The sequence below is a fragment of the Debaryomyces hansenii genome (genome assembly GCF_000006445.2).
Source record: "Debaryomyces hansenii CBS767 chromosome C complete sequence".
In the NCBI taxonomy this organism is placed as follows: Eukaryota; Fungi; Ascomycota; class Pichiomycetes; order Serinales; family Debaryomycetaceae; genus Debaryomyces; species Debaryomyces hansenii.
This window is the reverse complement of record NC_006045.2, coordinates 1185287-1209221: the sequence shown is the minus strand read 5'-3', so window position 1 is coordinate 1209221 and position 23935 is coordinate 1185287. Positions and strand designations below refer to the sequence as shown.

Genomic DNA, 23935 nt, shown 5'->3' with positions numbered 1-23935 from the left:
TATTGAAATATATCTTAAAGATAACGTTAAATGAAACTGTTAGTATTGCTTTAGTAGGCTCGACGAGAACGCAAAAATTTTGAAGGCAAGAATATATGCAGGTCTTGATTTATGTCCCATATTATATAATCAGTCTATATGGTATATACAAGTAGATCTATTTGCTGATAGCTATTAACAGGTACATGATTGGGGAACACGAGGAAAGGGGATGACATCCTTAACGTTCTCCATTGCACCAATGTAGGAAAGTAATCTCTCAAAGCCCATACCGAAACCACCATGCGGAACTGTTCCATTAAGTCTGGTTGATAAATACCAGTCCATCTCCTTTAGGTTCATATTTCTTCTTGTCATTTCTTGTACTAGGTTCTCGTAGTCATGTTCTCTCATTGAACCACCTACTAGCTCCCCTATTTCTGGTAAAATCAAGTCATAGCACGCAACAGTGGGCCTTTCCGGGTTGTACACACTTGAATGAGACTTGGGCATGTAAAACGGCTTTTGAGATCTTGGGTAGTCTGTAATAAAGACAGGAGACTGGAAATGCGTACCAGCAAGCCATTTTTCGTGTTCAGTCTGGATATCGTCGCCCCAAGTTAAGCGATTTTTCAGCTTATTCTTATTTTTGACCTTGTTAATGATATCAATGGCCTCAGAATACGTTACAGAAGGCCATTTTTGAGGTGCCATAATGGTTTCCCACCTGTTTTTCAAGGTTTCGAGTTCCTCTTTCTTGAACCTGGAACTTAGTAAATCAGTCGAATGGCCACTAGATTGTTCATTTATAGCTTCGGACTTCAATGCACCAGTGACATATCTTATCATGTCCTCTGTAAAGTCAGTTAATTGGCTAACATGGTCGATGTAGCATATTTCTGCCTCTAGCATCCAGAATTCGCTTAGATGACGATTTGTATTAGAATCCTCTGCTCTGAAACACGGGGTCAAAGTCCAAGCTCTATTCAAAGATAACGTCAATACTTCAAGATGAAGTTGAGTGGAAACGGTCAAGAAGGCTGGTTTCCCAAAGAAATGCTCCTCCTGAACAGCACCATCAACAACGACTTCTTTTTTATGCAACTGCTCGACTTTGAATTGTTCACCGGCTCCTTCACAATCAGAACTAGTAATCAACGGTGGTGTTGTCTTTGTAAAATTCTGACTATTGAAAAATTCCATTAGTTTAGTTTCCATAAATGATCTGAATCGTAACATAGATGCTAATGATGCAGTTCTATGTCTTAAAGTTGGCAATCCTCTCAAGAATTGGTACGTTTGCGATTTCTTTTGAATGGGATATGCATCCTCTACATCTCCAATAACTTGAAGGTTATGGTCATTTGCTTCAGGATTGTATAAAAGTTCATATTTTTGGGTTCCTTTCGATGCAATCCATTTTCCAGCGACATTGATGCTTTGGCCCACTTTCAAATGCAATTCAGAAAGCGTTGATTCTGGGTCTTGTAGAACAACACTTAAGTTGTGAAATGTAGTTCCATCTGATAGGTCAATGAAACCTATATTCTTAAACTGACGGATAGATTTAATGTGTCCTTGCGTTGATATAGTGGACTCTATACTGGGAGGTGATATGAATAAGTCTTTAATGGTAGGTTTTAAGCTACTAAAATAAGACCTAAAATTTAACGATGCACATCTTGATGGCATCCGACTATAGCTTGCATTAAGTATCCTCATCCCACCTAGTGACGGTTGGTAAAATACTTATCTGGTTGAACTGAAAAATTTCTGGTCTTAATACATTATCCTGTATATGGTGGCCATTTCTATAACCATTAACATGATAAAGAATGTTGCAATATTCTATTCCATAGCCATCCAAAGACATGCATTCCCATCATTCACATAGTGGTACATATGTATCACACGCAGCAGATGATTTAGAATCCATAGTCCGCAAAGCTCAATCGATGGGGTTTACCCATTTTTGTCTTACAGAACATATGCCCCGGTTGGAAAATAAATTTCTTTATCCAGAAGAGATAGAGAAAAATTACTCTATTAGAGAATTAGATGATGATTTTAAACGTTATTTGGAACATGCTAAGAAATTACAGGACAAGTATAATGCAGAAGGTCGCATGAAGATATTAATTGGGTTTGAAGTCGAAGGCATAGATGAATCGCATATTGAGTATAGTTCCAAAACGATTATAAAGGAGAATCCGTATGTGAACATGTCAGTGGGATCTGTCCATTATGTCAACCAAATACCAATTGATTTTTCATCAGAGTTGTGGAAGGAAGCTCGAGACTCGACACTAGATAAGACAACAAGATCTTTGTATAAAGCTTATTTTGACCTCCAGTACAATGTTGTTCTGACACTAAAACCACCAGTGGTAGGTCATTTTGATTTGATTCGTCTTTTTGAGCCTACAGATGAAATTGATGAAACCACAAATAAACCTCTCAAGGATATCAATATTGAAAGCGATTGGCCAGATGTATGGGAATCAATAACTCGGAATGTTAAATTCATCAATGACTATGGTGGTTTATTTGAATTAAACTCAGCAGCCATTCGAAAAGGATGGTCATCTCCTTATCCTAAAAAGGACATGTGTGGTGCCATATTGAAGTATGGAAATGGTAAATTTTGTCTTTCTGACGACTCACACTCGATAGCACAAGTTGGTTTGAATTTTCATAAAGCTTGGGAATATGCTAGGGATGTACTCAATCTAGACTACATCTATTATTTGGATTTGGATGAAAATATGAAGACGGTTACTAAACGTGAGTTAGTTCTGAAGCTAGATAAGTCAAAATTTTGGGATCAATACAAGTGATTATATACAACTGTTTATTAATTATACACCTATTTAATCATTTCCTTATTATAATTACAAGTCTAATATGATCTACCGAACATACAGTAAGTCACTGCTGGTCTATCACACTTAACACACTTTTGGCCTGACTTTAATTCTGGTTGGTCAAATGGAATACATAATGATTTTGCACCCATAGATGGTGATTTTTCATCGACCTCTTCTTCTTCACCATCATCTTTCTTAGCAGACGAGTCCTTAATATCATCTTCACAATCACCATCACCACACCAAGGGGAAACAATGACATTCTTAGCATTTAATGTTGGGACAAAGTCTTTCCATTCATGAACCATAACACGGTGCTCGTCAAAGTCTTTACGAGCCTTCTCTAATAATCCAACTTGCATTTCTTGTAAAATTTCTGGGATTCGTTTTTCTAATTCGTTTAATTTGACGGAGTATTTTTGGCTGTTATCACGTCTAACAGCGGTAACTTGTTCAGAAGCTAAATCTTTAGGTCCGAATTCTAAACGTAATGGAGTACCCTTCAATTCCCAGTTTGAGAATTTCCACCCAGGAGAATAGTTATCCCTATAATCCCCAGTAACCCTGACATCAGTCTGCTTCAAAATATGTTCTATATTAGCTGCTCCATCATTGATGGCCTTTCTTTGCTCATCGGGGGTCTTAGCAGTCAAACCAACAGGAATAACTACAACTTGGGTTTGGGCAACACGAGGAGGTAAAACTAAACCCTTGTTGTCTGAATGAGTCATAACCATAACACCAATGACACGGGTAGATAAACCCCAAGAGTTTTGGAAAGCATGGACTCTTGGCTTGTCAGCACCTTCTGGGTTTTCAACAGAAATGTTAAACATTTTAGAAAAGTTGGTTCCTAAGTGATGGGAAGTGGCACCTTGAATACCTCTACCAGTTTCAGCAATGAAACCTTCACAAGTAGTAGTATAATCACCACCAGCGAATTTTTCGTTTTCGGTCTTTTTACCTTTAACAACAGGAACGGCTAATAATTCTTCGTAGATACCAGCATACAAATCCAAAATTTGTTCAACTTCTTCAGCAGCACTTTCCTTGGTCAAATGAGCAGTGTGACCTTCTTGCCATAAGAACTCACGGGTTCTTAAAAATGGTTGTGGATGCTTGAATTCCCATCTAACAACAGAATTCCATTGATTCAACTTCAATGGCAAGTCCCTGTGAGATCTAATCCATTTAGCATAATATGGATACATAACAGTTTCGGACGTAGGTCTAATGGCAATGTGTTCATCTAATTCAGAGTTACCAGCACGAGTAACCCAGGCTACTTCTGGAGCAAAACCTTCGATGTGATCCTTTTCCTTTTCCAAAACCCTAGAAGAGACGAACATTGGGAAGTATGAATTTTGAACTCCCATCTTCTTGATACGTAAATTAAACCATTCTTGAATAGTTTCCCAGACAGAGTAAGAGTTTGGCCTTAAAATGTAACAACCAGAGACGTCATAGTAGTCCAACATTTCACCTTTGGTGACAATTTGAGAGTACCAGGAAGAGAAATCCTTTGCCTTATCAACAGTGATACCGATCAACTTTGCATCTTCAAGCTTGGCTGCTTGTTTTTCCTTCTTCAAAGCATCCTTCTTAGAGGTGTCAGCAGCTGGGGCAGCAGCTTGTTCGGCTGAAAAATCGACTGAAACCACCTCAATGCCAGTAGAAGCAATGTACTCGTTAAGAACCTTCGCGGAGATGCTGGCCTTGGCAGATGCAGTAGATAATTCTAAAACTGTATCGTCTGAAGCTTTGGTGATGTTCTCATCGACAACAAGCTTGATCTTACCTGCTAAGTCCTTGTGTAAGTTCGCAATTGACACTTCCTTGGCCGAAACAGTGAAAAATTCCGTCACCAAGTCGTCCTTTGCCAATCTTGGTTCCTTGACTCCAGCGGCCTTAGCAATAACCGGAGATGGTGTTTGTGTACTTTGTAAAGCGAAAACAACTACTGGTACTGGTGTAGCGCTCTTAGCCGTCTTAGGCTTGAAAACCAAAGTCTTAGTTGAAACTGCAGATTCTGACGAAACAGTTGCTAATGATAATGCTGCTAATGATTGTTCTAAAGCCATTTTAGTGCTTTTATCTATGAATCAAGACCCACTTTACACTAGTCCATCATGTTTGAGTAACTATTTTTCCATAAGTCGCCCGGTAACCTGCAAATTTGAAAAATATAAATTTTTATGATGATTTACAGTTTATGTTGATCAGTCCCTCAATTACCCGTACATATAGTTAATATCAGTACAATATAATTTTCCACTTTTCAGAGATGAATCATACAGGTTATCAGGTATTTTTATACTGTTTAAGATTCATTGAAGGTAATTATGTCTCAAGTATATGTTAACGAGAAGACAGGCGCTGACAGCACTGATGTCAGCGGATCAGAACAACAACCGTTCCAGACGCCAGCATTTGCATTGTTTAAGAACGAAGACGCTAAGATTTTGGTTTACAAACAGTTAGAAGACTCGGAAGAATTTGGTTACGGCGAAATTTCGGCATCTGCTTTGAAAAAAGCCAAGAAGGGAGCCGAAGGATTAAAGAAGAAACAAGAAAAACAGGCCAAGTTACAGGAAGAACAAAGAAAACATCAAGATGATGCTGCTAAAAAATTTGCAGAAATGGACTTGATCAGCATTAAGGAAGACGAATCGCTTCCTCAGGCCAAAAAAATCAAATTGAGAACTGTACAAGATAACATTGGTACCAGAGTCGTTGTTCAGGGTTGGATTCACCGTTTGAGATTGCAAAAGGGATTGGGATTCATCACCTTGAGAGACGGTACTGGATTCATCCAATGTATATTGACTGGAGACTTAGCCAAATGCAAGACCACGCACGAACTTACTTTGGAATCTACTGTTACCATCAAGGGTGTTATCAACAAGTTGCCAGAAGGTAAGTCTGCTCCAGGAGGAGTTGAATTGAAGGTGGATTACTATGAGGTTGTGGGTCTTGCCCCAAGCGGTGAAGAGGCTTTCAGTAACAAGGTGCAAGAAAACGCGGATCCATCATTGTTGTTAGACCAACGTCATTTAGCCTTAAGAGGAGAAAGTTTGTCGGCTGTTATGAAGGTCAGATCTACTTTACTCCAAGCGATTAGAAGATTTTTCGCTGAAGAAGGTCTTTTGGAAGTCACACCACCATGTATGGTTCAAACCCAAGTTGAAGGTGGATCTACTTTATTCAAAATGGATTACTACGGTGAAGAAGCTTACTTAACTCAATCTTCCCAATTATACTTGGAAACCTGTTTACCAGCATTAGGTGATGTTTTCTGTGTTCAAGAGTCATTCCGTGCCGAAAAATCCCACACTAGAAGACATTTATCCGAATATACTCACATTGAAAGTGAATTAGGATTCATAGAATTCGATGATTTATTAACACATCTTGAACGTTTAATCACCTACGTTGTCAAGTACGTTGTTGAAGACCCAGTAGCTGGTCCTTTAATCAAACAGTTGAACCCTAACTTTGTTCCCCCACAAATGCCTTTCAAGAGAATGGAATACATCCATGCTTTAGACTGGTTGAACGAACACGGCATTCCAAACGAAGATGGTGAAAAATTCAAGTTTGGTGACGATATTGCAGAAGCTGCTGAACGTAAGATGACCGACACCATTGGTGTTCCAATCTTGTTAATCCGTTTCCCAGTCGAAATTAAATCATTCTACATGCAAAAGTGCGCCGATGATCCAAGAGTCACCGAATCGGTCGATGTCTTGATGCCAACTGTGGGTGAAATCACCGGTGGTTCTATGAGAACTTATGACAACGATGAATTGGTTGCCGCTATCAAAAGAGAAGGTCTTGACTTAGATTCATACTACTGGTTTACTGATCAAAGAAAGTATGGTACATGTCCACATGGTGGTTATGGTTTAGGTACTGAAAGAATTTTAGCTTGGTTATGTGACAGATTCACTGTCAGAGATTGTTCCTTATATCCAAGATTTACTGGAAGATGTAAGCCATAGATAATTGCTTATAATAGGTAGTTTAATGTATAGATTTAATTAATATTATAGCTGTTATATGACTCAACAAATTGTGTAAACCACGACTTCTTAAAACGGCAATTGTTAAGCGCGGTGATGAATCAGACTATCAGATAGTGTCCATAAATACCCATAATTTTTCACCAGAAATTTTTCACCCTCTATTAAATCTATAAACAATATTAGATTATATTAACTCAAGATGTCGCAAGAACAACCAGCTGAAAGCAAGTTATGGGGTGGTAGATTCACTGGAGCCACTGACCCATTAATGGACTTGTATAATTCTTCGTTACCATATGACAAAAGAATGTTTGAAGCTGACTTGAACTGTACAAAAGTGTATACCCAAGGATTGAATAAGATTGGGTTGATTACTGATGAAGAATTAGTTGCTATTCATAAGGGATTGGGTGAGATTCAAAAGGAATGGGAAGCTGGTAGTTTTGTTGAAAAGGCTGGAGATGAAGATATTCATACAGCTAATGAAAGAAGATTAGGAGAAATTATTGGCAAGCATATTGCAGGGAAGGTTCATACAGGTAGATCCAGAAATGATCAAGTTGCTACTGATATGAGAATCTATGTCCGTGAAAACTTGACTAAGATGCTTGAATTTTTGGCGGGATTTATTAAGACCATTTCTAAAAGAGCTAAGGAAGAAATAGACGTTTTGATGCCAGGATACACGCATTTACAAAAGGCTCAGCCTATTAGATGGTCTCATTGGTTATCTATGTATGCTACATATTTCACTGAAGATTATAAAAGATTGAAGCAAATCTTAGAAAGAGTCAATCAATGCCCATTAGGTGCCGGTGCTTTAGCTGGCCACCCTTACGGTATTGATAGAGAGTTTTTATCGCAGGGATTAGGTTTTGATTTCCCTATTGGTAATTCCTTGACTGCTGTCAGTGACCGTGATTTTGTGGTTGAAACTTTATTCTGGTCAACTTTATTCATGAATCATATCTCCCGTTTCTCAGAAGATTTGATAATTTATTCAACTGGTGAATTTGGATTTGTTAAATTAGCTGACGCTTACTCTACCGGCTCATCATTGATGCCACAGAAAAAGAATCCTGACTCCTTAGAATTATTAAGAGGTAAGTCGGGTCGTGTTTTCGGTTCTTTATCCGGTTTCTTGATGTCTATTAAGTCAATCCCTTCTACTTATAATAAGGATATGCAAGAAGACAAGGAACCATTATTCGATGCTTTGACCACTGTTGAACACTCTGTATTGATTGCCACCGGTGTGATATCAACCTTGGCTATTAACAAAACAAAGATGAGAGAGGCTTTAACAATGGATATGTTGGCTACTGATTTAGCCGATTATTTAGTTAGAAGAGGTGTACCATTCAGAGAAACTCATCATATTTCTGGTGAATGCGTTAGAGTTGCAGAAGATTTGAAATTGTCAGGAATTGATCAGTTATCTTTGCAACAATTCAAGGAAATTGATGAAAGATTTGCGGACGATGTGACGGATGTCTTTGATTTCGAAGTTAGTGTCGAAAGAAGAACTGCTATCGGTGGTACAGCTAAGTCGGCTGTGTTAAAGCAATTGGAACAACTAGAAGCTGAATTAAAATAAAGTACTGTAAGTTTATAATTGCACAATAGATATCTATAATATTAAAATCATATAAATGGAATATTTATGTAGTTCCAATAAATAGAAAATGATATAACCGCTAAAAACCAGGGCTTAATTTCGATATTGTCTTTGATATGAACGTCATCTTCTTACGACCATCTTTTATGCGTCTATCTCGTATTTGTTTGCTATCAAATACATTATTATAATTATCCTCATTTTCATCATCATCATCTTCTTCTTCTTCATCTTCTTCTTCTTTCTTATTTCTACCCGAAACATCAATAATGCCAGCATTTTTTAATTGAAGTCTAGAAAGCAATTCCTCCGATGCTTCAGGAAGAAAGCGAATTTTTGTAGCTGATCTCTGTTTGATACTTCCATCTTTTTCAAAGGCGAGTTGTCCAGCAAAAAGTATCTCATCTATATCAAGATCTCCTGGTTCCAAATGTTTTGCCTTATCTGGCTCATGAAGTAGATCTTGTTGCTTCTTTGATTTAACATTTAAATCATGCACTGGAATACCAGCCTTGTTCATGACTGAAATCTGGTCACGTCCTGAAAGAACATAGGCATATTCACTATTTCTAGCCTGGGAACTATAATTAGGGATATGATCTCCCGTGGAATATCCTCTTATATAATATTCCCCAGCATTGCGCCCATTGTAAACACTTTGAGATGGATAGCTCAAGCTCCTCTTGAACTTCGAAGTCTCTTTCTGCACATCATTCAAGTCTATAACTGGCTGGGAATCAATAGAGGTATTTGCACTGTTATTATATCGGTTCAAACCTGTAGGTGAATCCGGAGCCGAATAACTAGAGCCTTCACGGAAATCAGAATTTAAAGTGTCGCTGCCTTCAGATTTCCTTTGGAATTCTGCGTTTTTAGGAAAGTATCCATCATCAATCGAGTCTGATCTCCTATGAAATATATTCTTCGGTGAATAAGGATGCGAGCTGTCGTTTATGTCATTAGAGCGACGTTTTGCTCTATTAAACGAATAACTAAAATTAAGCATACTTAACGAATATTTTAGAATATTTATACTGTCAATTAAGTTCTAAATTATCGAAACCCACCTCTCATTTATACTTTCGAATGCAATAAAAGTTCGGTTTGATCTAGACAATATGATAAATCATATCCTTTGGCATACTATGCAAACCCAGCGTACAACCTGCCTTTATGCACTTTAATGTACATGTATGTAATATAAATGTGACCCCCAGAGGAACAGCCTCAGTCTCAGCTGAGGAAGGGCGTACATCTGAAAGCCACCCGGGACTCCATATTACCTCCACATCCTTCCCAACATGTTGTTTCTATGGAGCCAGACTCATCATCTAGGAAGCCCGTGTGAGGAGACTCCATTATCAAACCTCACTTTTGTTGGTAATCTTGTGAAACCCATACCAATCAAGGTAATAATGCAGGGAATCATTTCGTATAATACCCTTAGCTTAACTAAGATTATACAATAGCCAGTCATCTTAATCTAATATACGGTTAATTATTCCATCTGAACCTTATTCTGATTAGTATTTCGCAGCCATAGCTATCGAACAATTGTGCGGTCGGAAACACATAAGAATGATTCAATACAATGATTTGCCGAGGAAATTCCCTATGCAAATACCTGAATCATGCAAGATTATATTTTTTTAGAAATAAAAAGAATCAGATGTTATAATGCTGCCCCACACTCGAATCCACTTTAATCTGCACCAACGCGTATCATATATATAAATTGTAAAATGACCTATGGAACGAACGGCATTTCGAAGAAATTTGGAGTAGAGATCGAACTTATCTATAATGATCTGGCCCGTTAATATCTAAATCCGGTGTATCTTGACGTTGCTAAACGTTATCGGTAAAAATGATAGTCTCGACTTGTGTCGGAAAATCGATTTTGCAACATATTATTTGAAACATGGTCTAAAGAACATACGGTACCACATTAGATTTCTTTTCTTAATACTTCTTTAGTATAACTTCTTTGTAAGAAACATAATAAAAAACGTTTTATTAGATGAGAACAACGGAACAAGCAAAGACCACTAAAATAGGGGCAACAAGCGGTGGTATGGTGAAAAATATTGATAGCACGTCGGTTGCATTGGCCATAGTGAATGTTAATAACGAATTACAAAAACTTGAAACAAAAGATAAGAGCAAGGCAAATTATAGTGGTGAGTTGCTAAATAAGATTAAAAAGATATATGATGATTTGATTAAGATGCTTAACAGACACCCCCAGTTTCCTTCGGAAGTGATAGATCACCAAGACTTGAATTTGTTTTATCCGTTGATGAAGCTAATCTCAATAAATCTATCAAGGGGTCAGGACGTAGTGGCATTAACAGACACATATGGAATGCTACTTTGGCACCACATGAACCATCCGGTATTATTTAAAAACTTTATGAGGCTTTTCACTTCTCATGATACGATCATGAAGCAATTCTGCAAACTCATATTAGAATTAGCGCCGAAATTACAACCTGTCAATTTTCCGTATGCGTATTGGTATACCAGAAAAGTTACAGACGCTCTTTCAGAAGATATGAAACACGAATGGCATGCCATTTCTATGGGGTACGTCAAATTGGTCACAGAAAACGTCGAAGAATGGTATCAGATCATATTAGAGTTGGAAAGCATGAGTATGGTCTCTACATTCACCAACGACAATAATCAGAAATTGACCGATATGTTGATCTTATTAATTGAAGGATTTGGATTGGAATCAAAGAAAGAGTTGTTGGCCTTAATGTTTTCGACCACGAGACTGATTGAGAACTTAGAATCGCTTTCGGAACTTGAAATATCTAGTGTTAACAAAAAGAGTATCTCGAAGGTGCTTGAAATGATCCGAAATACTCTAATATGGAACGATCCATGTCTAACATCTACAAAGAAAGTTATTTCGAGCCTTTCAAAGACAAGCAGTATTTCAATTAAGCTAGACACCAAGCACTCGATCTTGTTTATTCTAGAGATACTCGACCATGGTAATGACTTCAATTATTTGCAATCATATAATTTGCTTTCCTACCTCACCATTTCATTGAGAAATTTGAATAATCTATTCCTATGCGGTAAACAGAACCTATATCAACAGTACAACCAGCTTAACTCAAAGATATCATTAACTGCTCTTTTAGCTAACTTGAACTATATTGTTTCGACTTCATTACTTAGTATCTATACTGATAATGAAGAAATTCCTGAAATCATTTCAACCCATTTCAAGCAAACAAGATTACCGCCATTGCCAAAGTCAGATTATTTTTTTGACAGTTTTCATAATAAAGACTCCTTTGATAATGACTTACGTTTAGCTAATAACAGTGGTAATATAATTAGACTAATGCATTGTCAATCGTTAAACTTGCACTTATTGCTGCAAATTCTCCAAGATGAACTATACGCAATTTCGATGATGAACACTTACGCTGCGGATCAAGTTAATCTGAAATTAATATTTCGGTTGATCGACTTATTGTTCTCTTCCTTGTTCCCATCATTGGTATTTCTACAAAAGTATGATGAGCATAACAAAGATACAAATGCAATCCGAGACATAATATTAGATATCTATCACAAGTTGATTTCGATTGATCTTAGATTCACTCAGAATTCTTTAATGTGGGTATGTCTAATCAACTTCGCTAGCGATATTTGTTACATTAACTTAAGGTTTGTCCCCATATTTGAGTCCCTATTCAAGTTTTTGGTGGACAAGACAGCTTCGAATGCTATATTAGAAGATGAGCTAGTGAAAAGTGCCTTAAACTTTTATTTCACTACGTTTAGCAATCAAGAAACCTCTTGTCAAATTAGTGGAGCAGATTACAAGAAAGAGAAATCATCAAAGGCGAGTTCGGTTACTGTCGAAATTTCCTATGATGAATATAAATTCATGTATCCTCATCGGCAACAGCAACCAGTCAACCCAGACACAATTACTGAAGAGTTAAGAATGGATAGCTTGACCACAAATGATCCGTATGTTAATGTCGCTCATACGTATCCGAATATGCAAGACCATACTGAGAGTAAAAAACATTACAATAATTCAAATAATAATGATCTGTTGTTTATATTTGAGCCAGAAATTGCAAATGCTTCAACACCACTAAAATCAAACTATGTCACTAATTTTGCAAGACAACAAAGTATCCATGTCGATCAATATGGGAAAGTATAATCAGTTGTATAAGTCCATAGGCTTCTTAGTTCATAATAAAATGTTCCTATCTGCACGTGATTTATTGATGTATAAAAAAAAATTAAAACCTCATCTCTAAATTTTCAGGTATTGAAGTAAGACATTTATAGAATAGACGAAATTATCAGACATGGTGTTGAAATCTACTTCCGCAGGGAATGTCTCTGTATATCAAGTGTCGGGTAGTAATGTATCTCGTTCATTACCTGATTGGATTGCAAAAAAGAGAAAGAGGGCTTTAAAAAACGATATAGAGTACCAAAATCGTATTGAATTGATTCAAGATTTTGAATTTAGTGAAGCTTCTAATAAAATTAGAGTCTCACCAGATGGTCAATATGCAATGGCTACTGGTACCTATAAACCACAAATACATGTTTATGATTTTGCTAATTTGTCGTTAAAGTTTGATAGACATACCGATTGTGAAAATATTGATTTTCTTGTTTTATCCAACGATTGGACAAAGTCGATTCATTTACAAAATGACAGATCTATTGAGTTTCACACAAAGGGTGGTATTCACTATAGATCAAGAATTCCAAAGTTTGGAAGAAGTATGGCTTATAATGCATCTAATTGTGACTTATTGGTTGGTGCATCAGGCAACGAATTATACAGATTAAATTTGGATAAGGGTCGTTTCTTGAACCCTTATGTTTTGGATACCACGGGAGGTGTTAACTCTGTTGACATTAACCCAGTCCACGGATTAGTCACAGCTGGTTTAGAAGATGGAACGGTTGAATTTTGGGATCCTAGAAGTAGACAAAGAGCAGCAAAATTGTTCGTCGGCGATCAGTTAAATGAAAAAGTTGAGATCACTGCAACCTCGTTCCGTAACGATGGTTTAAATTTTGCTTGTGGTACATCTAATGGTAAATCATTAATTTACGATTTAAGAACTTCAACACCTTCCATAATAAAGGATCAAGGATATGGCTATGGTATTAAAAAGATAATATGGTTAGACGAAAACTCATCAGATTCCGATAAAATCTTGACGACAGATAAGAGAATTGCCAAAATTTGGGATAGAAACGACGGTAAGCCTTTTGCCTCGATGGAACCAAGTGTAGATATAAATGACATCGAGTATATTAAAAACTCAGGTATGTTTTTCATGGCTAACGAAGGAATACCAATGCACACGTACTATATTCCAAACTTAGGGCCAGCACCAAGATGGTGTTCATTCTTGGATAATGTTACTGAAGAATTAGAAGAAAAGCCTGCAGATTCCGTCTATTCAAACTATAGATTCATTACTAGAGATCAAGTCACCAAGTTAAATATTGCACATTTAATCGGTTCAAAAGTATTACGTTCTTATATGCATGGTTTTTTCATTGATACCGAGTTATATGATAAGGTTAACTTGATTGCTAATCCTAACTCGTACCAAGACCAAAGAGAAAGAGAAATCAGAAAAAGAATTGAAAAGGAAAGAGAATCCAGAATCAGATCCACTGGAGCCATTACTAATACTAAGATTAAAGTCAACAAAGATTTGGCGTCCAAATTACAAGACAAGAAAGGTTCCACCGATGCCGAGACTGTTATTAATGATGATCGTTTCAAGGAAATGTTCGAAAATCCAGAGTTTGCTATTGATGAACAATCTCACGAATATAAGCAACTTAATCCTGTTAAATCTACAAAGGATGTTTCAGCGCCTGCTTTGACTGCTGCTGAAGAATCTGATGAGGAAAGATTAAACCTTAACAATGGCGTAAGTGACCACGAATCCAATTCGGATGATTCTGATTCTGAATCGGAATCTGAAGATGAAGAAACCAGGAAATTACACAATCAAAGAGTTCAGAAGGAAATGGAAAAATTACGTCGTAAGAAAGAAGCACAAGAAGAATCTAACCGTTTCATGAATAAGATGAAGGTTATGACCGAAGATAACACTAAACAAAAAGGTGTTGAATCTTTTGGTTCTCAATTGCTGAAAAATAACAAAATCCAAAAGCCGAAGACTTTTAACAACGACTCAAGATTACGTCGTCATGCTAGAGGAGAAGCTGAACTTACGTTCGTCCCCCACAAGCTGGAGAAGAAGCCTAAGGTTAGGTTTGAATCTGACAACTCAGAAGATCCTGAAAGCACTAAAAATTCTGGAAGAACAAAGCAAAGATTTGATGGTCGTAGAAGAGCCTCTAAAAATGCTTTCCGTGGTATGTAGGCTAATATCATCAACTTGTACAGTATATAACGTAATTAATATTCATAGTTAATAAAAATGCATAGTTATCTCATCTCATAGTATACAGGAATGACTTTACTCTTAAATAGTTTATACCATTAAACCTACTACCATAACACGATTTTTTATCCATTAATGTCAAGAAATACTGAAAAGGCGCAATCTTCTTTGAATAGATTCCAAGCATTGAAAAATAAAGAGGCTGGTGTGCTTGAAAGTAATCCAAATTTCCGACCTAAATATGTTCAGTCTGTTGACTCTTTACCTCAAGCAGAAAAATGGAGATCAACAATAATAGGTGAAATATCGGTGAAGCTAACGAAAATTCAAGATCCAGCATTAAATGAATACCAAATAAGGGATATTAATGATTCGTTGAATAAATTATTCAACGAAAAGAGATCTTGGGAATATCATATTAAGAATCTTGGAGGTGCAGATTACATGCATTTTAATAAAGATTTCAATAATGCAGGGAAATTAAGTCAGCTTGATTCACTGGGAAGTCATATAAAGGGCTACCGATACTTTGGTAGGGCTAAAGAGCTACCGGATGTAAAGGAGGTACTCATGTTGCAACAGAAGAAAGGCCACGCCAATAAATCGAAACATGCCAAAGAATTGGAGCAAAACAGATTATTGAACGAACAAGACCAAAGAATAAAGGCGGATTATTACGGGGTCTATGACGAAATTAATGATGGCAATGACGACATAATTGCCAGTAATGAAAGAGATATTATAAATCAAGTAAATGAAGTGTTAGGAGATGAAATAATAAAGCCAGTAGATGACATAAATGAATATTATGTCGCTCATAAGGCACAAGGGGTAGATAATCTCATTGAGTTTGAGAAGAATAGGGGCAAAAAGCTCTTTAGAAAATTCAAGAATAACCAACACAATGACGAAGCGGACTCTAACGTTATAACCAATTTTGAAAAGGAAGTACCTACATCTGATGAAGTCACGAAATGGATTGTTAATAAAAAGAGAGCGGAACTAATCGCACGATTAGGAATTAATAAATAATAATTAGAGACACTTATTTATGTTCATTGAACGATAAATCCTCTGTTGATATAATTTTCACGTTTTCAGTAGCATATATTTTTTCTGTAGCCAACACTTTGTCAGGAAACACACTTTTACAGCAATCCTTAATGACATACGTATTGAAACCTGACTTTGCACAATCAAGAGCTGAGTTCAAAACGCAAAAGTCGTAGGCAATTCCGACAAAGACAACATCGCTGATACCAAGATTTCGCAAATAGTCTTGCATTTCGGTCTTGTGTAGTTTCCAACAATCTTGAAAACAGGAATAGTATTCCCTGTCCTTCAAGTACCCTTTCTTCACAATTGTCCTAGGAATATTCGGGTCTAGCTGATTGAATGCAGCTTCGAACTGTGGATCAAGTTTTGATCCAAACGAATTCTGAATACAATGATCAGGCCACACAACTTGCATTTGCGTCCTTATCTCACCATTCGTATCCCGCTCTCCAAGAGGATGCTTAAATTCCATCTCTGAGTACGGAGAAACTTTATGCTGTGATGCAAACGAACAATGATCTTCTGGGTGCCAATCTTGAGTTGCAATCACTGCAGACCACCGGTATTTTTCTGTATTAAGCAATTCATTAATTAATGGAACAATGGACCTTCCTTCAGCTACAGCCAACGATCCATTATCTGGCAAGAAGTCCTCTTGCAAATCTACTACAACTAGCGCTAATTTGCCTTTCATAGTGCTTGTACTCCAATTCAATTATATTGCCTTGCTAATCAGTCTGACTTTTCAAGTCATATATTGGGATTATGATAAAGGTCGTGTGAATACCTGAAATATGTAGGGAAGAATACTTATGTATTAGTATTATAGATATACTGGTCTTATATATCAATATTGGTTACTATAGAAGTAGTTAAGTGATCGATCTACCTATCGATGACTTTTTAGGGTAGTCTTAATTAAGTATATTCTGCTTAATTGCTGTTCGTTAATTAGAAAATTCATCTTCTTCTTGGAGATTCATTCCTAATTTATATTCTTGTTTCGTTTCAACTCATTAAGATTATTCCCATATCCTCTTATGACTATCAGTATCACTAGCATGACTATTTATGGTTCTTACAATGATTTGTTTCAGAATCTTTATAGATTCTGATAGTGACACAAAACCAACACTCCCCTAGATCTTATAGATTAGTTTAATCATAAGATCTTTATATTGTAAAACCTAACTTTGTGGTAAAAAACAATTGGTACTCTTTGACATATAGTAAATGATTCTATTCTTTATTTAAATCATTTCTTTCAAATAGTAGTGAACGAAGATTTTCAAATAATTTTCGGCTTAATGCCTTTGTTAACATATCTGCTATATTAATACTTGTGTTAACATATTTTAATTTTAATATACCTTCAGAAACTAACTGTCTGATAAATTTTAATTTGATATCGACCATACGCCTTGAATATGAAGTACCTTCATTATTACAGTTCGCTATAACTGCGGCGTTGTCTTCAAATAATGTAATTTCATCAATAACTAAATTTAGATCTAATATAGCTTGTCTTGATTTAAGTGTACTTCTCACAGCTGAATGTAGTGCATTGATTTCACAAGCTGCAGAACTATCAGTGATAACCTTCTGCCTTATGGTAGACCAATTTATTAGATTACCATTTAAATAAACTGTATAACCTGTAATCAGTCTTCTATCTTTTGTGGGTGCAAAAGATCCATCTGAAAAAGTTTGAATGATAAATGATCCCTTTTTATGTGAAAATCGATTCCGCTTATACTCTAAACTAAAAGATATTGTTTGTTTTACATAACGTAAACAATATATCAATTTTTCAAGATCGACTGATGTCGGATTTTGATTATTTGAGCTCAATTGATTTACAGCAAAACTTATGTCTGGCCGCGTGTTATTAGCTGCCCATAATAACGAACCAACACCTGATTGATATAGTCTTTTATCTTCTTCATTTAGCAATGATTCATTTTTAATGACTTCGTCATTAGTAAATTCACTCTTTAGTTGAGTTTCGGAAATTTTATTTTTCTCTTTAATTATTGGAATATACTTTCCATAATTATTTGTTAAATTGAATTTTTTAATTACAGAATTCAAGAAATTGTGTTGTGATAATCTATACCCCCCTGCAATTTGAATGAATTCAATTCCTAAGAATTCAGATATGTCAGCGAAATATTTAAGGTCGAAATGTTTAGCGAGTTCAAGTTTGAAATCGTTAAGAATTGTAATATTAGACGAAGTTAAAAACATATCATCCACATATAGTGCAACGATGAGCTTCTTATTTTCACCAAAATATTTACAAAACATTCCGCTAATGGCAGTATCAGGTTCGAAATTAAGATCCATAAGAACCTTAGTTATACATTGATACCACATATACCCTGCTTGTTTCATTCCATAAACAGATTTGTTTAATTGCCAACATTTACCAGAATCAATATTCGATCCAGGTGGTGGTTTAACAAATATGGATTTCTCATAGTCGATATCTGCATGTAAATATGCGGAAGATATATCAAGATGATGTATCGGCCATTCATATTCAACTGCTATCGCTGTAAGTAAACGAATTATGGATAATTCAATCACAGGAGATGACACCTTCGAGGTATCATAGTGTTCATTTGCAATTTGCCTAAAGCCCTGTACAACGCAACGTGATTTATACTGAACTTCTTTGAGATCGTTAATTTTATGTGTATGAACCCAAGTAGTTGGAATAGGTTTGACATTTTTAGGAATTTTCACAACCGTATATACTTCATATTTCTTAAAAGTATCTAATTCGCGTTGTATTGACTGCTTCCAGTTGTTATCTGTTAAATCGACTTTTCGATATACAGTATTAATTTTCCGAGTGACTAAAGAATTAGATTTGGATGATTGTGAGTTTAGTTTCCTTGACATAGATCGAGTTATGACAGTATATGGAATAGTTTCTAATGACTTATTTACTTTAGGTGCATGCGATTGTAAGTCATTTATTTTCTTCGAGGATTTTGAAGAATTGCGTAAAGATGTTTTATGTGGATCCTTTTTAACTCTCGAATCTTTACTTGAGGTTATTTTTCCTCTGGGTTCAACCGTCTCTACAATGGCTTTTTTACTTCTAGTTGAAACCCGTACATTATTTTGAGTTGTCGGTGTCTTTTCCGATAATGTACTCGACTCTAATGATAAATGTGTATTACCATCTTCATTTATCTTATTTATTTCATCATTTTTATCCGGGGCCAGTGGATGAGGTAACGTTTGATGAGTAGACGATTTTTGTTGTGAATTATCACTACTATTCAGTGAGTCATTGAAATTAGTTTTTGTGATATTTGAATCAGTTGTCGTTTCATTTGTATCAGATGGATTCAGATTAACTTCGTTCATAGTTTCCTCTATGGTATAATCAAAATCATTTGACGTATCAGTCACCATTGTGTAATTAGAGTGGACTGGATTTGACATTCCTAGTGAATTTGATTCATGTGTTCTTTCGAATATATGTTGAGCTACGTCTTGAATCGTTGAGTTTGAATTTACTAGACTTTCCTGGGTATCATACTCATTACATTCATAAATTGTATCTTGATTCATATGCTCTATTGCTATAGATAATTTTTCATCTGTTCTATCTGTAAGTTTTCCAAGTGAAATATCGATGTCTTGAGCATCTTTGTCTTGAAGGTAATCGAGACTCTTTAGATAGACTTTTAAATTATCCATTGATTTCATTAATGTAATATTTGGTGTCACTATTATTGGAAAGTCTTTGGTAGATAAAATAACTTTATAAACGTGTACGTCTGTACCGTAACCAATAAATGTACCAAATAAAATACATGGACTAGTTTTTGAGTTGCTGACTCCATACTTTTTAGCTTCCACTGTGGAACTTAACTTAACAATTACGTCTAGACCAAATTGTATAGGATTATAATGGAACTTATTCGTATCATAGAATAATGCATACGGACACAGACCTCCTTTTGAACGAACAGGTGTCATGTTCCTTATGTATGTTACATAGTCAACAATCTTAGGTAGAAGATAAAGAGTTCTAGTATCTTGTATGGGTAAGAGGGCTTTTCTTATAAATTGAATTATGGATCTATTAGTTCTTTCACTAATTCCATTTAATTCTGGACTGTAAGATGCAATTTCATCTTTTTCAATACCGATTTCTGCTAATTGATCTTTAGTAGGCATCTCCAATGCATTGTCAGTTCGAAAGAACGCAACATTTGCATCTACAAATTTATTATTCCAAATTCTTATTTTTTCAAATAATAAATCTTGAATTGATTTATGTTCAGACCATATTGTATTTAAGTAACCGGAGTATTCATCAATTAAGGTTGTAATGTAATACTTTTTGCCTCGGTGACTAAATATTCCCAACGTATCTGAATGTAATCTAAATAACCTTCTGGGTGCTGTGAAATGAGTATGGTTATGTGAGGATTGTTTTGAATTGATTGCTAAGCATTCATTACAAGATTTAACCCTTTCTTCTTCCGAAGCCGTTATTTCAGAACTCATTTTTATATGCCCACTTTTAATTAAGTATTTCATACTTTCAAGAGACATATGGTTACCCATAAGATGATAGTACATTAGATCGCGTTTGCGTTTAAACGGATTTGCGATTTCATGATTCATGTTAGAAATCTTAATGTACTTATTATTGAAATAATTCAATGTTTTCTTGTTGATAATTTTCTGATTCATATTGTTTAATTCATCTATAATTTTTCGAGATAGTTTCATACTGAAAAAATCTCTTGATCTAATATTGTTAAACAAATTAGAATTCGTATCTCGTTTTGCAATATTAAAACATTTTCCATTAGATTTTTTAATAAGAAATAAATAATCGTTGTCAAATAATATTAGAAAACCTTTATTCAATAAATCATTGAAACTTATTAGATTCAGTTGGATTCCTGGAATATAATAAGCGTTATTAATTGTAAATTTGCAGTTTTTGATTTTTATAACTAAATCACCCTTAGCTTTTGCATAAATTGGTACATTTGAAACAGTATAGAATAGCCTTTCACTATCTTCTAAATCTTCCTTTATATTTATTAATTGTTTTATATCATTTACCACAGTAACGCTTGCTCCGCTGTCGAAAACATAATTTTTGCTATCATCTATTTTATTATTATCATAGATGTACTGATTATTGATTGGTTGGTCACTTGAAATAATATTATTTATTGAAAAACTAGATAATTTTATATCAGTATTGTGACTACCAATTTGTTAATTTTCATCATTATCCTTTGAAGAATTTTGATTCCTATGTTCATATTTATTATTTTTCTTCAGTTGCTTCTTTTTATTATTATCGAATCTGTTTGAATAATTATCAGTTTTCTCCTGAAAATATTTGGGTTTAATAAACCTTGTATTTCTTTTCAAATTTACAATAATTTGATCTAGATTTAGCAAGTTATTGTTGTTTGGAAACTCAAGATAAGCAAATGTTAATTCATCAATAAATGCTTCCAGGTTCTTTATATTAGTCTTAAGTCTTTTATAAATTAAGATTATTCGATATAGGTCCAATTTTTTAATAAAATCATTTATTTCCAAATCAATTTCTTGACCAGTTCCATAAGTAGCAGTTGCAGAAATATCAGTTACGTCCATAAAAGGATTATCCATTGCATGAATATAGAAATTAATAAGTTTTAATAAAATTTCACTAACAAATACCTCTCTATTATCACGAATATATTTATACGTATAGTTTAAAGAAAAAACATACTCTGGATAATATTTCTGTATCGCCAGTGTTTTATGGAATAATGATTGAGATAATAATTCTCTAAAAACGGGAAACCAAATCTGGAGATTATTATTTTGACAATATACTGAAGACATCTTTACTTTTCCATAGTCCTGGATCGTTGGATCATTAATTAACAATAATTTTCCAAGACCTTTGTTATTTGATAACAATTTATTAAACGCATTTTGGAGTAATAACAAAGTTGAAACATCATTAACGTGAACAAAAGGTATTTTCTCAAAGTAACATTGGTACAATTCTTTTGCTTGTTCAATGGCATTATCAACAATTTCTTTTTGGTTAAATTTCAATAGCGATGATGAATCAAATTTATTGATCACATCAGAAGATTTAGAATGATGGATTTTATAGGTTTTTGACCCCATTTCTTCTTCATTACTCGATTCATAGACTCTGTTATTAACGGTTTTTGCATGTTTGACATGAGTAGGATCAGAATACGTAAATTGTTCTGACATTGAAGTGTAACACTTAGTTTGACTTCTAATCTATTGGGATTATGATAAAGGTCGTGTGAATACCTGAAATATGTAGGGAAGAATACTTATGTATTAGTATTATAGATATACTGGTCTTATATATCAATATTGGTTACTATAGAAGTAGTTAAGTGATCGATCTACCTATCGATGACTTTTTAGGGTAGTCTTAATTAAGTATATTCTGCTTAATTGCTGTTCGTTAATTAGAAAATTCATCTTCTTCTTGGAGATTCATTCCTAATTTATATTCTTGTTTCGTTTCAACTCATTAAGATTATTCCCATATCCTCTTATGACTATCAGTATCACTAGCATGACTATTTATGGTTCTTACAATGATTTGTTTCAGAATCTTTATAGATTCTGATAGTGACACAAAACCAACATCATACTATCTACACGTGATATATAATGAACTATACTATGTATTTATAATTTTTTCATCTTCAGGCTTCCAACTACCCAGGAACATATGTTTGGCATAAGCCATAGGATGCGAGGTGTCCTTGGCACCCATTTGTCCAACGTCTGGGCTGAAGGAAGTAATTGGCAATACTAGCACATCCTGAATTGCTACAGGTATTGTCATACCTGTAAATACCGATACGTTAATGATATCATCGTATGTCTTAGTTTTGAAATTATCTGGTGGTTGTGAAATATTGTTCATGTATTCAAATACCACGTCTGTCCAAATACCGGGACCAGTCCAGTTCATAATATCTCCACCAGCATCCTTACCAAGAATTTTGTTCAATTGGCCTTTCTTTTCTCTGGTTAATGTTATGTCCGTGATTCGAGAAATCAACTCTCTTAGCATCGGGTGTCCTCTTTTTGCTTGTATGGTCCATTGACAAAACTGTATTCTCCTTGCATACCAATCAGCCCAATCTTCCCTATCAGGATCTGCCTCTATACCAACTACCAATCCTGCCATATTTGGCGAGCCATCAACAGTTTCATTCATGGAGACCCAAGTATCTATTGGTTTGATGCTAATAGTATCAATATCTGTGTATAATCCCCCTTTTGCATATAGAATCAAGTACCTGAAGAAATCAGCCTTTAAAATACTTTTAGGCATAATATTGTACGCCCTAGCAACATCCGGAACTGTAGCATACAATTGATTAATTAACTGTTCGCAAGATTCGTCAGGAATCACATAATGCTTATAGCCTGGATTCTTATCATCCCATGTAGCTTGGTATTTCTTATATTTCTTTGGAAAGTTTGGATGTTCAATGGGTACCTTCCACGTTTGCCAAATATTTTTCTGGAATGGTTTTGCAGGTTCGTATGGAAACTGAAATGATAATTGTTGTCTTAATGTGGCATGCTCTGGTAAATTAGCCCTTGCATTTGAATGAAATTTGAACCCATACTTAAGCCAGTTTGTATGGTGTTCCAATTCTTTGATCAGATCTAAGGTATTGGTGTGAAATTCTGTTTTTGATTTATATTTCGGCACCGAAAATGACCTACAAAATAAATATATTAGGTATAATATGGCGACAACCTTCACTATAACCTCTATTCTTTTCTTAATCATGGTTCTTATCGCCTTATTGGTTGTATTTTATGGTACTTTTACAGTCTGACGATGTTGAAATATCGAAATACTAGATCGCGCGTGTATGAACCATGAACAGTGGAAAT

At 35.1% G+C, this 23935-nt stretch overlaps 11 protein-coding genes and 1 pseudogene across 12 annotated transcripts, besides 2 other annotated features; 6 read left to right on the top strand and 6 right to left on the bottom strand. All coding sequences in view use genetic code 12, as the record gives it.

The window, feature by feature from the left end:
- Positions 1–174: 174 nt before the first annotated feature.
- On the bottom strand, positions 175–1701 carry DEHA2C13750g (DEHA2C13750p; the record flags this gene model as incomplete). The annotated part of the gene is made up of 1 exon (XM_002770168.1): positions 175–1701. One exon carries the CDS (start codon positions 1699–1701, stop codon positions 175–177), a length of 1527 nt encoding a protein of 508 aa, XP_002770214.1.
- A 149-nt stretch (positions 1702–1850) lies between these two features.
- Positions 1851–2816, top strand: DEHA2C13728g (DEHA2C13728p; the record flags this gene model as incomplete). Its single annotated transcript, XM_002770167.1, has 1 exon — positions 1851–2816. One exon carries the CDS (start codon positions 1851–1853, stop codon positions 2814–2816), a length of 966 nt encoding a protein of 321 aa, XP_002770213.1.
- Positions 2817–2878: 62 nt separating this feature from the next.
- On the bottom strand, positions 2879–4927 carry DEHA2C13706g (DEHA2C13706p; the record flags this gene model as incomplete). Its single annotated transcript, XM_458274.1, has 1 exon — positions 2879–4927. The coding sequence occupies one exon, from the start codon at positions 4925–4927 to the stop codon at positions 2879–2881; it is 2049 nt and encodes a 682-aa protein (XP_458274.1).
- A 261-nt stretch (positions 4928–5188) lies between these two features.
- Positions 5189–6847, top strand: DEHA2C13684g (DEHA2C13684p; the record flags this gene model as incomplete). Its single annotated transcript, XM_458273.1, has 1 exon — positions 5189–6847. The coding sequence occupies one exon, from the start codon at positions 5189–5191 to the stop codon at positions 6845–6847; it is 1659 nt and encodes a 552-aa protein (XP_458273.1).
- A 223-nt stretch (positions 6848–7070) lies between these two features.
- DEHA2C13662g (DEHA2C13662p) lies at positions 7071–8468 on the top strand (the record flags this gene model as incomplete). Its single annotated transcript, XM_458272.1, has 1 exon — positions 7071–8468. The coding sequence occupies one exon, from the start codon at positions 7071–7073 to the stop codon at positions 8466–8468; it is 1398 nt and encodes a 465-aa protein (XP_458272.1).
- A 100-nt stretch (positions 8469–8568) lies between these two features.
- DEHA2C13640g (DEHA2C13640p) lies at positions 8569–9495 on the bottom strand (the record flags this gene model as incomplete). Its single annotated transcript, XM_458271.1, has 1 exon — positions 8569–9495. One exon carries the CDS (start codon positions 9493–9495, stop codon positions 8569–8571), a length of 927 nt encoding a protein of 308 aa, XP_458271.1.
- A 1014-nt stretch (positions 9496–10509) lies between these two features.
- Positions 10510–12690, top strand: DEHA2C13618g (DEHA2C13618p; the record flags this gene model as incomplete). The annotated part of the gene is made up of 1 exon (XM_458270.1): positions 10510–12690. One exon carries the CDS (start codon positions 10510–10512, stop codon positions 12688–12690), a length of 2181 nt encoding a protein of 726 aa, XP_458270.2.
- Positions 12691–12841: 151 nt separating this feature from the next.
- Positions 12842–14902, top strand: DEHA2C13596g (DEHA2C13596p; the record flags this gene model as incomplete). Its single annotated transcript, XM_458269.1, has 1 exon — positions 12842–14902. One exon carries the CDS (start codon positions 12842–12844, stop codon positions 14900–14902), a length of 2061 nt encoding a protein of 686 aa, XP_458269.2.
- Positions 14903–15058: 156 nt separating this feature from the next.
- DEHA2C13574g (DEHA2C13574p) lies at positions 15059–15955 on the top strand (the record flags this gene model as incomplete). The annotated part of the gene is made up of 1 exon (XM_458268.1): positions 15059–15955. One exon carries the CDS (start codon positions 15059–15061, stop codon positions 15953–15955), a length of 897 nt encoding a protein of 298 aa, XP_458268.2.
- A 13-nt stretch (positions 15956–15968) lies between these two features.
- DEHA2C13552g (DEHA2C13552p) lies at positions 15969–16673 on the bottom strand (the record flags this gene model as incomplete). Its single annotated transcript, XM_458267.1, has 1 exon — positions 15969–16673. The coding sequence occupies one exon, from the start codon at positions 16671–16673 to the stop codon at positions 15969–15971; it is 705 nt and encodes a 234-aa protein (XP_458267.1).
- A 61-nt stretch (positions 16674–16734) lies between these two features.
- Positions 16735–22662: a mobile genetic element (Debaryomyces hansenii Tdh2 retrotransposon).
- Positions 17219–22252, bottom strand: DEHA2C13541g2 (annotated as a pseudogene; the record flags this gene model as incomplete). The annotated part of the gene is made up of 1 exon: positions 17219–22252.
- Positions 17219–22252: a sequence feature (Retrotransposon Gag and pol transcript of Debaryomyces hansenii Tdh2 retrotransposon; contains an internal stop codon; DEHA2C13541p2).
- A 35-nt stretch (positions 22663–22697) lies between the features above and the next one.
- Positions 22698–23828, bottom strand: DEHA2C13508g (DEHA2C13508p; the record flags this gene model as incomplete). The annotated part of the gene is made up of 1 exon (XM_002770164.1): positions 22698–23828. The coding sequence occupies one exon, from the start codon at positions 23826–23828 to the stop codon at positions 22698–22700; it is 1131 nt and encodes a 376-aa protein (XP_002770210.1).
- Between the last annotated feature and the right edge of the window lie 107 nt (positions 23829–23935).